Source organism: Callithrix jacchus, chromosome 1 (assembly GCF_049354715.1).
Source record: "Callithrix jacchus isolate 240 chromosome 1, calJac240_pri, whole genome shotgun sequence".
Classification (NCBI taxonomy): domain Eukaryota; kingdom Metazoa; phylum Chordata; class Mammalia; order Primates; family Cebidae; genus Callithrix; species Callithrix jacchus.
In genome coordinates, this window is record NC_133502.1 from 215,365,748 (window position 1) to 215,380,334 (window position 14,587).

General features: G+C 52.4%; 1 protein-coding gene across 1 annotated transcript in view; it reads right to left on the bottom strand.

Moving 5' to 3' along the window:
- Positions 1 to 14,587, bottom strand: part of LOC103790981 (cadherin EGF LAG seven-pass G-type receptor 1) — a 34,719-nt gene that overhangs the window by 13,686 nt on the left and 6,446 nt on the right. Inside the window, exons 6-10 of the mRNA XM_078343855.1 lie at positions 7,668 to 7,853; positions 6,255 to 6,368; positions 5,439 to 5,612; positions 2,992 to 3,135; positions 615 to 820 (exon numbers count right to left, since the gene is read on the bottom strand). Coding sequence (XP_078199981.1) covers positions 7,767 to 7,853 — 87 coding nt within the window. The 3' untranslated portion in view covers positions 615 to 820; positions 2,992 to 3,135; positions 5,439 to 5,612; positions 6,255 to 6,368; positions 7,668 to 7,766. The remainder of the gene's footprint in view (positions 1 to 614; positions 821 to 2,991; positions 3,136 to 5,438; positions 5,613 to 6,254; positions 6,369 to 7,667; positions 7,854 to 14,587) is intronic.

A 14,587-nucleotide genomic window follows, 5' to 3' on the forward strand; every position in this document is an offset into this window, starting at 1 on the left:
ACAGTTAACGGCAGACAAACAGGTGGTGGCTTAAATGTCCAAAGACAGCAGAATAGTGGCAGCTCCCGGGGGTGAATCACCTGGTCACTGAGAACCACATGATCACGAGGACCCCCGAGTCAGGGAAGTGTCTGGGAAACTGCAGGAGGAAGAAGGGCAGAGGCTCGGGCTGCTCCCACCAAGGGGGCCACAAAGCTGCTTCCCGACATCCATCCTTTCCAGCCGGGATGGGCTGAGCAGCCCTAAAGCCCTGGGGCCAGCAGCAAGGCACCACCCACGACAGCCTCAGGTAGGGTGTGTGGGGACAGCATGGGGTCCCTCGGGGCACAAGATGGGGCGTATGCTGGGGAGGGGGCATTTCTGGCAGAAGCACTGGGATAAGCCCAGGCAAAGGGTGTATGGTGCTCCAGGGGATGGCATCCAGTGGCAGACCCAGAACCTCCCTCCAAGGGACACCACAGGACAGTGGTCTCTGTCTCTGGGCCAGGGTCCCGGTGAAATGCTGCTGTGAAGACCTGTGCTTGATCAAGATCAGAATTTTGACTTGTGGAAGCCTTGGGGACCTCTGAAATGGACCCTCCCCATGTCCCCATGCCCCCATGCTCAGGCCTTACCGAAGGCTTCGGCGGTCTGGGTCATAGTGCTCGGGCAGGAACTGCCCCAGGGTGCGGTAAATGATGACCAGAGCGACGGCGAACTGGCCAGCATCATCAGGGTGTCGCCTCCGCCTGCTGATCGGAGCCTCCCTCTCGGTGCCCGGCCCCGGGCGCGTGGTCTGCGGGGTGGTCCTCCGGCCGGCCGGCCTCCCCAGGGGGCCCTTCTGCAACGTGAGCAGAGCGTGAGGACTCTGGTGGGAACACCTGCATTCTCCAAGGCCGAGGTCAGGCCAGCAGGCGTTTCTCACAAACCAACAGATGTTCCACTGAAAACAGTATGGCAGGTCCTCAAAAAATCAAAAATAGAATTTACCGCATGGCCCAGCAAGCCCGATTCTGGTTCTACATCCAAAAGATTGAACGCAGGGACCCAGATGCTTGCACACCTACGTTCACAACAGCACCATTCACACAGGCCAAAAGATGGACATGACCCAGGCATCCGTCAACACGTGAGAGGATAAACACACGCGGTCCATCCACACAATGGAATATTAGCCTTCAAAAGAAAGCAAAGTCTGACACCACGACATGGGTGAACCTAGAGGACATTACGCTCAGTGAAATAAGACAATCACAACAAATAATTGCGTGATTCCACCTATAGGAGTTCCCTAGAGGAGTCCAATGCAGAGAAAGCAAGCACGGTGAGCACTAGGGCTGGGGAGGGGTGTTGGTGTTTTGTGGGCTAGAGTTTCAGATCTGCAGGATGAAGAGAGTTCTGGAGGTGGACTGCTTCAACATGAATGTATCTGATATAGTCTGGATGTCTGGCCCCTCCAAATCTCACATTGAAATGTGATCAGCATTAGACCTGCACATGGTCAGGGGTGTTGGGGGTCACAGGGGTGGATCCCCCATGAATGGCTTGGTACCTCCCATTGGTAATGAGCAAGTTCTCTATTAGTTCCAGGGAGAGCTGGCTGCAGCTGGGGGCTAGTCAGTTTCAAACCTCATCCTCTCAGTTTCAGGCACAGCCCCGTATCAGTCACCCCTCTTTTTATGACACGAGATATACCTGACAAAATCGCTTTAGTCACAAGGTTTCCGATTCTAAACGGTCCATTAAGGGGTTTACCTTTTCACGTCCTTTCTATTTTGGGATGTTTTTAGTGATTGTCATGGATCTGTGAAAAAGCACCTTAGGAAAATTCGAAACATTTATACCGTTTCGTATCACCTATCTCAACCCAGGACTGAGGATTTGTACATACACAGACGGCATTCTGGTTCGGGTTTTGTGGTTGTTTCTTTCAGGGAGGGGAAGGTGACTCTAAAATTTTTATTTCTATTTAAAGGCGGCCTTTCACCCCCCAACCCCCCACACAGGTTCTTTCTCTGTTGCAGAGGCTGGGCTGTAGTGGCATGACCACAGCTCACTGCAGCCACCATTTCCTGGGTTCAAGCAATCCTCCCGCCTCAGCCTCCTGAGTAGGTGGGACTACAGGTGGACACCACCATGCCCAGGTAATTAAAAAAAAAAACTTTTTTGGTAGAAATGGGGTTTCCCTATGTTGCCCAGGTTGGTCTTGAATTTCTGGGCTCCAGCGATCCTCCCCATGTCAGCCTCCCAGTGTTGGGGTTACAGGTGTGAGCCATCGTACCCAGCTAGCAGCAGCTTTTCACTGCACACCGAAGACCAGTGTACACACAAATTTCAGTTGTTTTCGTGTTCACATTATCAGTCACGTGGCTGAGTATCCCTCAGCTGAAATGCGTAGGAACATGTTGGATTTTTGTTTTTGAGACAAAGTCTCAGTCTATAGCCCAGGCTGGTGCATCTCAATGCTGCAACCTCTGCCTCCTGGGCTCAAGCTATTCTCATACCTCCACCTCCTGAGTAGCTGGGATTACAGGTGCCTGTCACCTCAGCTGGCTAGTTTTTGTATTTTTAGTAGAGTTTTTGTATTTTTACCACGTTGGCCAGGCTAGTCTCGAACTCCAGACCTCAGGTGATCCGCCCACCTCGGCCTCCCAAAGTGCTGGGATTACAGGCATGAGCCACTGTGCCCAGCCTGGATTTTTTTTTTAAGTATTCATACTGATGCTACAACGAGCACTTCCTTCCAGCGTCAGGTTGGTGCTCCAGAAGGTTCAGATTCTGAAGCAGTTCAGATCTCAGGATCAGGGTGCTCAACCTGTACCTGAGCGCTTGTTTGAAACAACCCGCAGCCACCAATGGGACCTGGCGCTGGCCAACACTCAGAACACCCCAGCCCTGGATCTTCAGTGCCCAGAACATGGTGTGTTCACCATCCTGGGATGCTGCAGGGGGTCCCCGCTCCCTGAACTCTGGGGGTGTCGAGGGCAGCAGCAGGTTTCTAAGAGCTTTTACCTTTTTCTTCGGGTGGTTTGAAGAAGTCAGCTGGGAAGGAGACGGAGGACTGCAGCTCCCTGGGGAAATCTTCCTGAATGGCGTCGAACCGTGGCACTGTGGCTCCCGTGAAGTTCAGCTTGTCAAAGATGTCGACAGCAAGAACTGGGGGGACAGTTCCTTTAATCAGACATAACCCCCACAGCTTCCTTGAACCCTTGCTGTTTTCTTTTCTTTTTTTTTGAGATGGAGTTTCGCTCTTGTCACCCAGGCTGGAGTGCAATGGCGCGATCTCGGCTCACTGCAACCTCCGCCTCCTGGGTTCAGGCAATTCTCCTGCCTCAGCCTCCTGAGTAGCTGGGATTACAGGCACGCGCCATCATGCCCAGCTAATTTTTTGTATTATTGGTAGAGACAGGGTCTCACCATGTTGACCAGGACGGTCTCGATCTCTTGACCTCGTGATCCACCCGCCTCAGCCTCCAAAAGTGCTGGGATTACAGGCATGAGCCACTGTGCCCCGTCGCTGTTTTCAAAATGAATACAACTGTCCCACTGATTGGCTGGCCTTAGTTATTTATTTAATTTTTTTAAATTAGTATTTTTTTGAGATGGAGTTTCACGCTGTCTCCCCGGCTGGAGTGCAGCAGCGTGATCTTGGCTAACTGCAACCTCTGCCTCCCAGCTTCAGCCACTTCTCCTGTCTCAGCCTCCTGAGTACTAGGATTACACGTGTGCACCATCACGCCTGGCTGCTTTTTGTGTTTTTCGTAAAGGTGGCATTTCGCCATGTTGGCCAGGCTGGTCGCAAACTCCTGACCTCAAGTGATCCACCTGCCTCAGCCTCCCAATGTGCTGGGATTACAGGCACGAGCCACTGTGCCCAGCCTATTTATTTATATTTATTTTTTGAGACCCGGTCTCACTCTCTCACCCAGAATGCAGTGCAGTGGTGCAATCTCAGCTCACTGTAGCCTCAATCTCCTGGGCTCAAACAATCCTCCCACCTCAGCCTCCTGAGTAGCTGGGAATACAAGAGCATGCCACCACACCTGGCTAATTTATTTATTTTTTTAATAGAGAAGGGGTCTCACTACAGTGCCCAGGCTGGTCTCGAACTCCTGGGCTCAAGCAGTCTGCCCACCTTGGCCTCCCACACTGCTAAAATTACAGGCGCAAAGTACCATGCCTGGTTGACTGACCATCTTGAGAACAGAATCGATTTCCAGCTTCCTGCACCCCACGTGTACATACACCTGTCTGCAGTGAGCCTGGAGGGAGGCAGGACCCATGACACCCACCCTTCTAGAGCCTCACTCCTGAGGGTCTGGAGGACCTGCCTGCTGGACACCCAAGATCATGGCCCAACATCTCCCAAGCCTGGGACCTGGCCCCTGGGAGCAATGGGTGAGTCACTGCAGACTGTCTTCCAAAGACTCCACTCACAGATGAGGAAACAGGCCTAGCTGCTGATTTTTTTTTTTTTTTTTTGAGACAGTTTCCTGTCACCCAGGCTGGAGTGCAGTTGCCCGATCTTGGCTCACCGCAACCTCTGCCTCCCAGGTTCAAGTGATTCCCCTGCCTCAGCCTCCAGCGTAGCTAGGACTACAGGCGCGCACCACCATGCCTGGTTGCTTTTTCTATTTTTAGTAGAGACGTGGTTTCACCATGTTGGCCAGGCTAGGTCATAGGATTTACCACATGACCCAGCAAGCCCACTTCTGGCTCTACACCCAAAAGTCTAAAAGCAAGGACCCAGATATTTGCACACCCACATTCACAACAGCACCATTCACACAGGCCAAAAGGTGGACATGACCCAGGCATCCGTCAACGGATGAGCTGACTCCCAACTTCACATGATCTGCCTGTCTTTGGCCTCCCAGAATAGTGGAATTACAGGCGTGAGCCACAGTGCCCGGCCAATTTTTTTTAATGTATACTTTTCACTAGGCTTTTTTGTTTGTTTTTGGAGACAGAGTCTTTCTCTGTTGCCCAGGCTGAAGTGCAGTGGCGTGATCTCAGCTGACTGTGACTTTGCTTCCCAGGCTCCAGTGATCTTCCCACCTCAGCCTCCCATGTAGCTGGGACCACAGGTGCATGCCACCACACCTGGCTAATTTTTGTATTTTTTTGGTAGAGACAGGGTTTCACCATGTTGCCTGGCAGTTCTCGAACTTCTGGCCTCAAGTGATCCGCCCACCTCTGAATCTCAAAGTGCTGGAATTACAGGCATGAGCCACCGCACCCAGATTGTCACCTCATGTGCTGAGGAGAGGGCCTAGACCACTCCCTGTGCCTCCAGTAAGGAAGAGGCTGAGTCTGTCTCCAGGAGGGGCCCACTTGTTATAAAATAAAGCTCAGCACTCCACGGAACCACAGGGAATCGGCTGGGGACATCAATGTCCAAACTGAGCCCCGTCCTGTGTTTCAGCCATGAGAGGAGTCCCTGTCACTGAAGGTCCCACCTCTGTCACAGACGCAGCTGTAGTCCTCCCAGGCATTGTGGCAGTGGCTGTGGGGGGGACAGGGGCTCGAGGTACAAGGGTCCTCCACATCACAGCCGTCCTTCACCCTGACCTTGAGGGCGTTGTTCATGTTCAGGGTGGCCACATTGGTGGGCATCACCCCATCCTCACTCCCTGCATCAAGGAAAGGGCGTTGGGATGGGAGAAGCCCAGAAAGGTGAGGAGGGGCTAAGGGAACTCAGAGGTCTCTCTGGTCACTTGCAATGCATTCATTGGTGACACCTCATTTATCTACAGGCTGGGATGGGCAGGGTTGTTCCTTTCACTCCTGGTAGCCGGAGTGCAGTGCAGAGCTGGGCAAGGAGCTCAGAGGGCATGCTGGCCAGATCTCCTGGGGTGTGCAGTTGGGGTGTGAGGAGATGTCCCTGCTGAGGGGATTGAGAGCTGAGTGACTCTCAGAGCAGCTCCCCCGGCTGGAGCTGGAGCACCTGGCTCCATGGCATAGGCATGGGGGCCACTTGGGTGCCATGTGGAGTTGAACTGGGTGGGCTCGATTCAGGACACTTTGTGAAGGCAGAGGGGCAGGTGGCTAACATGGCAAGGCAGTGAGGAGCTGTGGGGGCCAGGGACACCCCGATGCCAAGGGGAACCTCAGGGGGATGGGTCTAAAGAGGAAACAGGGGCTGTTAAAGTGGGGGTGCCAATCAGACACATTGTCCGCTCACTGAAAGCTAACAGGTTGACTGACGGCACCAACTGCAGGGCTGGCAGCCTCCGAGCCGCCTGTGAGGGGCAGCCCCCGCCACTCCCACGTACCTGCATGCAGCCTCGGAACCCACGGCACACGGACACCTTGTCTTCAGAGGTGCCCCCGACCACCATGCTCCTTATCGTCAGCCCGGGAAGCATGCCCCCGATATCTGCCCTGCTCTGTGTGGAGAGAGGGGGCAGAGCTCTGGGGGCTGCGTCCACCATCCTAGAAATATCTTCCAGCTGGGAAAACACACGGGAAGCCTGAAACAGTGGCTTCAACAAACTCCCCAGAGCCTGAGGACATCCGGGCCCAGCTGGACAGCGTGGCTGGTTGTGACGACCAGGGCGAGGGGACTAGGCCAGAGGATGGCGTCCAGGTCCCAGCCCAGCTGAGGCGGCCGGTGGGGGAAAGTGCATAACTCTCCTGCCTCCGTGAAGGGCGCAACCCTAAACCAGCCACGCTGGAGCATCAGGAAGACTGCGGGGGCAGAAATCCGTTCACCCATGAATACTGTGGGAACCCAAGAGTGTCTCGGCTGAGCTCCTGTCCCAGAAAGGCAGGTGCCTGGAACACACCCATTTATTCCCAGGTCTGTGTTGTAACGTGAGCTTTGGCTCCAAGAGCTCTTGGAAATCCCAGGGAGCCCCCCTCAGGTGTGTGAGCATCTCATAGACAACATCCTGGGTTACCCGCCTGCGAACTGTGGAAACCCAGTCTGGTTCCGTAAGTGTTCTGAACACTGCCTGGGACCACGCCACCTGCCTGCCTGGGACACGTGGGGCCCCCTGGTGTCTCCCAGCCCTGTCCAGGACCTGGGCCTTATTGCTCTCCCAGCTTTGCTCCCCATCCATACTCTTGAGGGCACGGACCCTGGAATTTCTTTTTTTTTTTTTTGAGATGGAATCTCGCTCTGTCGCCCAGGCTGGAGTACAGTGGTGCAATCTCGGCTCACTGCAACCTCCGCCTTCCAGTTCAAGTGATTCTCCTGCCTCAGCCTCCTGAGTAGCTGGGATTATTGGCACGCACCACCACACCCGGCTAGTTTTTGAATTTTTAATAGAAATGGGGTTTCACGTTAGGCTGATCTCGAACTCCTGACCTCATGATCCACCCACCTAGGCCTCCTGGGCCCTGGCATGTTCACCTCAGTACCCTAAAGACACAGTGCTGAGGCTGCAGGCATTGCTCAAGATGGCAAGGCTGAAAGCAACCACGGCTGAGGGCGCCCACAGCACTGTGATGAGAAAGGCCGCTGGAGGAAGCTGCCCACAGGAGGGCCGCATCTGGGTGAAGGAGGAGGTGAAGATGCCAGTGGCCTCAGCACGGGGCAGAACAGAAGCCCACTGAGGGTCCCAGAAAGTGCCTCCCCACATCCACAAGATCTCTGGCGGGTCCTGGCACATTAAGGGGTCATTCTGTTTTTCCCTGGGCCAGAGGAAGGGTCTGTCCCCAAAGGAGGGCAGGTGCCAGCTCACCTGGTCCATCCCATAGTCCAAGGTCATGGTCACCAGGTGCTTCATTTCACTGTCCTCCTTCACGTTCTTCAGCTCGATCAGCAGGTGGTGCCATTCCCCTTAGGCCACCCGTAACCCGGACAGCACCATGGACTCCACGCCGGAGGGCCCGTGGGACACCTCGAACTGGAGGTGGCTGCTGAGGATCTGGAGCAGGAAGAGCCGCACCAAGCGATTGGTACAACAGCAGCGGAAGAGATCATGGGGTGCAGTTGCTTAAACGAGGACGCTGTGAAAGTCGCCTTGTGATGCTCACCACATCAAAGACGAGCGCAGTGGCTCATCCCGGTGATCCCAGCACTTGGGGAGGCCAAGGCGGGTGGATCACGAGGTCAAGAGATCGAGACCATCCTGGTCAACATGGTGAAACCCCATCTCTACTAAAAATACAAAAAATTAGCTGGGCATGGTGGCGCGTGCCTGCAATCCCAGCTACTCAGGAGGCTGAGGCAGGAGAATTGCCTGAACCCAGGAGGCGGAGGTTGCGGTGAGCCGAGATCGCGCCATTGCCCTCCAGCCTGGGTAACAAGAGTGAAACTCCGTCTCAAAAAAAAAAAAGAAAAAAAGAGCTGGCAAAGTTGTTCCTTGTTCCTGTTGCCATTAACACTCATCGGAACTGCACGTCTCATTCTACGGGAAAAGCATCAATCCCTGCACGGAGGTCAAGCAAGGCAAGGGCCAAGAACAAGACCCGTTAGGCTTGTAAGTTCTGGGAACCAGCTCGATTCAGGTAAGTATTTGGCTCTTATTTTTGGATGTAAATGTTATACTTTATAAGACAAGATTTAATCCTTAATTGCCTGCATGAAAAAACAAAACCCAGCATCGCAACTGGCCTGATGCTGCTACTTTAAAATAAGGCAGCCAACGGCAGTGTCAGAATCTTAGTTCCCCTAAGGACGGGCTGGGCAACTCTCCCTTGAAAACACCTACAAAAATGAGGCAGAATATAAAAGAACATCTGTTTGAAGGCACTGGACTGGTGCAAGGCAAAACAGAGTTTGAGCGTCACGACCAAGGATAAGACAGAATCTGCGAAAGAGAGGCGGGTGTTTGTTTCCTCACACGGCTGTCAGCCGGTTCCAGAAGACACAGTGGAGGCTGAGTGTGCAGTCGGGTCATGGCTGCCAGGTACCTGAAGCCCTTGCCCTCCTTGGCACTCTTCAGCCCTGTCAGCAGGTGGTGCCACGCCCCATTCATCACCCCTGACCTGGAGAGTCTCAGGATGCCTCAAAGCTTTCTTGATTCATGGGGCTGGACTGGGCATGGTGGCTCATGCCTGTAATCCAAACACTTCGGGAGGCTGAAGTGGGCAGATCACGAGGTCAAGGGATCGAGATCAGCCTGACCAACATGGTGAAACCCCGTCTCTACTAAAAATTTAAAGATTAGCTGGACGTGGTGGCAGGCACTTGTAGTCCCAAGCTACTTGGAATCTGAGGCAGGAGAATCGCTTGAACCTGGGAAGCGGAGGTTGCAGTGAGCCAAGATCACGCCACTACACTCTAGCCTGGTGAGTGAGACTCAATCTTTAAAAACAACAACAGCAACAGCTAGGGTTCATGGACTGTCAAGGGGTTGTTCCTCGGCTTTTGCTTGGGACCCTGAGGGGTTTACACTAACAGTAAAAACGAAAAAGATCCACCCTGTAGGACTGGAAGCCCAGCTTTGAAACACCACAGTCTGTGACTGCACCGAAGCCTGTGGCCACACTGAAGCCTGTGGCTGCATCAAAGTGCTCCGGTATGGCAACTGCTCCTACCTAGTGGCTGCCAGCAGAAAACACAGAAGATAATGACATCCCCATTCCAGTTTCTTTTTCTTTTTTCTCTTTTTTTTGAGATGGAGTTTTGCTCTTGTTGCCCAGGCTCGAGTGCAGTGGCACAATCTCAGCTCACTATAAACTCCGTCTCCCGGGTTCAAGTGATTCTCCTGCCTCAGCCTCCCAAGTAGCTGGGATTACAGGCACCCACCATGCCTGACCCACCATGCCTGCCTGGCTAATTTTTTGTATTTTTAATAAAGATGGGGTTTCTCCACGTTGGCCAGGCTGGCCTCGAACTCCTGACCTTGGGTGATCTACCCGCCCTTGGCCTTCCAAAGTGCAGGGATTACAGGCATGAATCACCACACCTGGCCCTCACTCTAGTTTCAAATGCTCTCTAGTTTTTCAATACAATGTCTAGCACTCAATAAAAAATAGCCAAGGCTATGAGGACACAAGGTAGTATGCTTGAAAACCAACAGAAGCAAGGAAGAGTGGCAACAGAACATGGAATCATCAGACACAGGCTAAAAAGTCACACTGGGAACCACAAAATTTTCAAGGAAACAGACTCCGTGTGACCATTAAACTTACTTCTGGGTGTAGGTGTTACAGAGGTAAGGGTCAAACTGTCACGTTTAAATACATGTAAGAAGAATCAGAAAACAAGACTGTAACTAACCCAAGATGCTCATTTGAAAGATAACTTCAATTACAAAGTAGCCTAGACTTTAGAAAAACAACTATTAACACACTGCTTATATTACACCTGAAATATAAGGATACAGAAAATGCTGAAAGTAAAAGGATAAAAAAATACATCATATAAATACCAAACAAAAGAAAACGGGTATCGCTATGTTAACACGAGACAAAGCAGACTTAAGGCAAAAAATCCTTATCAGAGATAAAGAGGACTTTCATAATGTAAACAGGCAGTTTGCTGGGAAGATAAATCAACTCTAACTTTGTACGCCCCTAACAACCTGGCCTCAAAATCTATAAAGCCAAAATCAAGATCACCAAGAGAAGTCACTGATAAATCTGCAGTCAACATAGGAGGTTTTTAACTTACTTCTCTCAGTGAGAAGACAAAGACGAAAAAATCACTTAAAACCACTAATGACATAGAATATTTGAAAACCTCAGTTAACAAACTTTCCCATTTGCCAGATAGAGAACACTACGTATAACAACTGCAGAGCACGCAGTGGCACGTGTGCACGTGTACAGAACTGACTAGAGGCCGGGCACGGTGGCTCACGACTCTAATCCCAGCACTTAGAGAGGATGGATCACCTGAGGGCAGGAGTTCAAGATCAGCCTGGCCTACATAGTGAAACCCCGTCTCTACTAAAAGTACAAACATTAGCTGGATGTGGTGGTGTGTGCCTGTAATCCCAGCTACTCGGGAGGCTGAGGCAAAAGACTCACTAGAACCCAGGAGGTGGAGGCTACAATGAGCTGAGATCACATCACTGCACTGCAGCCTGAGTGATAGAGTGCGATTCCGTCTCAAAAAAATAAATAAATTTTAAAAGACCCTGACGAGATCTGGGCCGTACAGCAAGTCTCAACACATTTCAAAGCTCTGAACCACACGGTGTATGTTCTCTGACCTGCAATTATGCTATAAACACTACCAAAATGATTTACTAGAAAATGCTACAGGTGCGGAGGCTCACGCCTGAATCCCAGCACTTTTGGAGACCGAGGCGGGCCAATCACTTGAGGTCAGGAGTTGGAGACCAGCCTGGCCAACATGGCAAAACCTCATCTCTTATCAAAATTATAAAAATCAGCCGGGTGTGGTGGCGCACACCTGTAATCCCAGCTACTTGGGAGGCTTAGGGAGGAGAATCACTTGAACCTGTGAGTCAGAGGTTACAGTGAGCCAAGATCACACCACCGCACTTCAGCCTGGGAGACAAAGCAAGGTTCCCTCTCAGAAAAAAAAAAAAAAAAAAAAGGGAAAAAGAAAAAAGAAAAAGGAAAGAAAATGCTACATGCTTAACTTAGAAATCTGCTTCTAAATGCCACATCAGTCTATGGTAAATTCATAACAGAAAACAGGATACAGGTTTTAGCTGGTTATAAAGCTCATGTAACTAAAACTTTTTTGTTTTTTGATCTCTATTGAGAGTTTGCGGGTTTTGTTTTTGAGCTGAAAAAAAAACCCACGATAATTAGCCAGACACCCTGCTAATGTTTGTATTTTTAGTAGAAACGAGGTTTCTCCATGATGGCCAGGCTGGTCTTGAACTCCCGACCTCAGGTGATCTACCTGCCTTTGCCTCCCAAAGTGGCAGGATTACATGCATGAGCCACTGTACTCAGCCTGATAGTTATTTTAAGATAATTTTTCTCCTTTTTCCATTTTGTTTTCTTTCTTCTTTTTTGAGACAGAGTTTCGCTCTTGTCGCCCAGGCTGGAGTACAATGGTATGACCACAGCTCACTGCAACCTCTGCCTCCCAGGTTCAAGCGATTCTCCTGCCTCAGCCTCCCACGTAGCTGGGCTTACAGGTGTGCGCCACCACACCCGGCTAATTTTTGTATTTTTAGTAGAGACGGGGTTTCCCCATCGTGGCTAGGCTGGTCTCAAACTCCTGACCTCAGGTGATCCGCCCACCTTGGCCTCCCAAAGTGCTGGGATTACAGGCGTGAGCCACCGTGCCCAGCCTCCATTTTGCTTTCTTTTGTTCTACAGAAGTTAGCTTATTAATTTCCTCTGCCATTCTCTTTCATTGCTCTTACTTTAAAAACTCCAAAGTGAGCAGATCAGCAATAAAAGTGACATTATATCTACAAAAGGTGGCGGTATCCAGAGAATGAAGTCCCGTTTTGTGGGTGGTAACTGCATCCAACTTAGGGGTGTCCCCGGATCTCAGTCAGAGAGGCATTCAGCCACCGCAGGGCTATCCCACCTGACAAGGGGGTGGATTTTGGGTGCCTCAGGGCAATTACCCACATTGCTTGGGCTGTAGGGTGACAATGGAGCCTCATTTCTGCCCCCATAGTGGCAGAGGCTCGGGGGACATCCTTTCAGGAACACCCAAACTGCTGCCTGACAGAGCTCACAGGCCCGTGGGAGGCTGCCAGCTGGTGATGCAGAGGAGGAATCCCCGAGAAGCTCGTGTAACTCGTGGCTGACTTGCCTCTGGGAGCTGCCCTGGGGCCTTCTGGGTGTCCACTGGGGTCTGTAGCATCCCCTCAAGGCCACCACTCCTACCGCCCAGACTTTCACCAGGAGGGCTGGCTGTAGTCCCTGGCAAAGTTCCTAATTCTGAGATGAGCTCTCCATGATGTAATTACGTAAACATCACAGGAGTGGGTGGCTTCCAGCGCCGTTCCTACTGAAAGTGCACTTTTTTCCTACAGAGACCCCACAGACAAATGACAACATGCAAGCTCCAATTCGTCACCTGCACCCAGACAGCCAGTTTAATCTATTCTGACAGTGAAACCACCACACAGCAAATACCATCCCGAGGCAGCAACGCAATTGCCAAGTTTTGGGCCGGAGCGAGCTTCTGGGGCTCCTGGGAGACACACGAAATTACAAGCTTAACAAGGGCCTACAGGCCAGCTGTCATCATCCCCGGGGCACATCACACTTTCCAGGCAATCCCAGTGGTCTGTGCCAGTAAATGTTCCCGAGCTGTGACCGGGTAGGAGCAGGAGGCTCCCTGTGGAGGCCTGAGCCCTGCCCCAGCCCCAAACTGTCCCCTGAGCTCTCACTGACTGCTGAGGGACTGACCTTTACCAGCCGCTGAGAGCACTCTCAGTCCTGTCCCAGCCACGCTCCAACCAGGCACCACAGCAGGGAGGGTGTGTGCTGGTCGCCCCTCTGTCCTCCTGCCAACCCTCATGTCAATTCCGGCTACACAGAACTGTTTCTAGATGGGCTGTCCATAGGAGTGACAGAGAGGGGCCTGTGGCTGCCCCAGAAACCTGGCAGTGGATGAACCATGGGGCCCAGAGAGAAGAGCCTGTACGCCTCAGTTTCCCCTGTGTGGAATGAGAGTTTGGAGCAGGCACTCCATAAAATCCATCTTGCCTCTGACCATCTCTGAGTCCGGCCCAGCCTCTCCTGATGGTGGATGGCATTCAGGACACGCTGGGTAGCATAAAGCCCAGAGCCCAAGGGAGCAAATGCTACAGGGTGTGGTTCTGCATGGCACGCAGCTGACAGCAGAGGACACGCCGCTGGCCCAGACCCAGCTCTGGGAGGGACTTCCCAACCACGGGAGCTTGCAGGGGGGTCATTCCGGGAGGACAGGGTGAGTTCCCGTGTGGCCCGCCCAAGGCACGAGAGGAGTGACCTAAGGGCAGCATCTCTGTGTGCTGGAGGGAGGGCGGGACGGGGTCCCAGGCATGCTCTGGTTGGAGATAATGAACAGCCAAAAGGAAGTCAGTGCTGCTCCGAGACCGTGTGCACCCAGGTCTCATCACATGCATGCACATGCAGACAGACACAGTCACGTGCATACAGACACAGCCACGTGCATACAGACACAGCCGTGTGCATACAGACACAGCCACGTGCATACAGACACAGCCACGTGCATACAGACACAGCCACATGCATACAGACACAGCCACGTGCATACAGACACAGCCACTGTGCATGCAGACACAGCCATGTGCATACAGACACAGACAGCCACGTGCATACAGACACAGCCGCGTGCATACAGACACAGCCACGTGCATACAGACACAGACAGCCACGTGCATACAGACACAGCCATGTGCATACAGACACAGACAGCCACGTGCATACAGACACAGCCGCGTGCATACAGACACAGCCGCGTGCATACAGACACAGCCATGTGCATACAGACACAGCCACTGTGCATGCAGACACAGCCACGTGCATACAGACACAGCCACGTGCATACAGACACAGCCGCGTGCATACAGACACAGCCACTGTGCATGCAGACACAGCCACGTGCATACAGACACAGCCACGTGCATACAGACACAGCCACGTGCATACAGACACAGCCACTGTGCATGCAGACACAGCCACGTGCATACAGACACAGCCACGTGCATACAGACACAGCCGCGTGCATACAGACACAGCCGCGTGCATACAGACACAG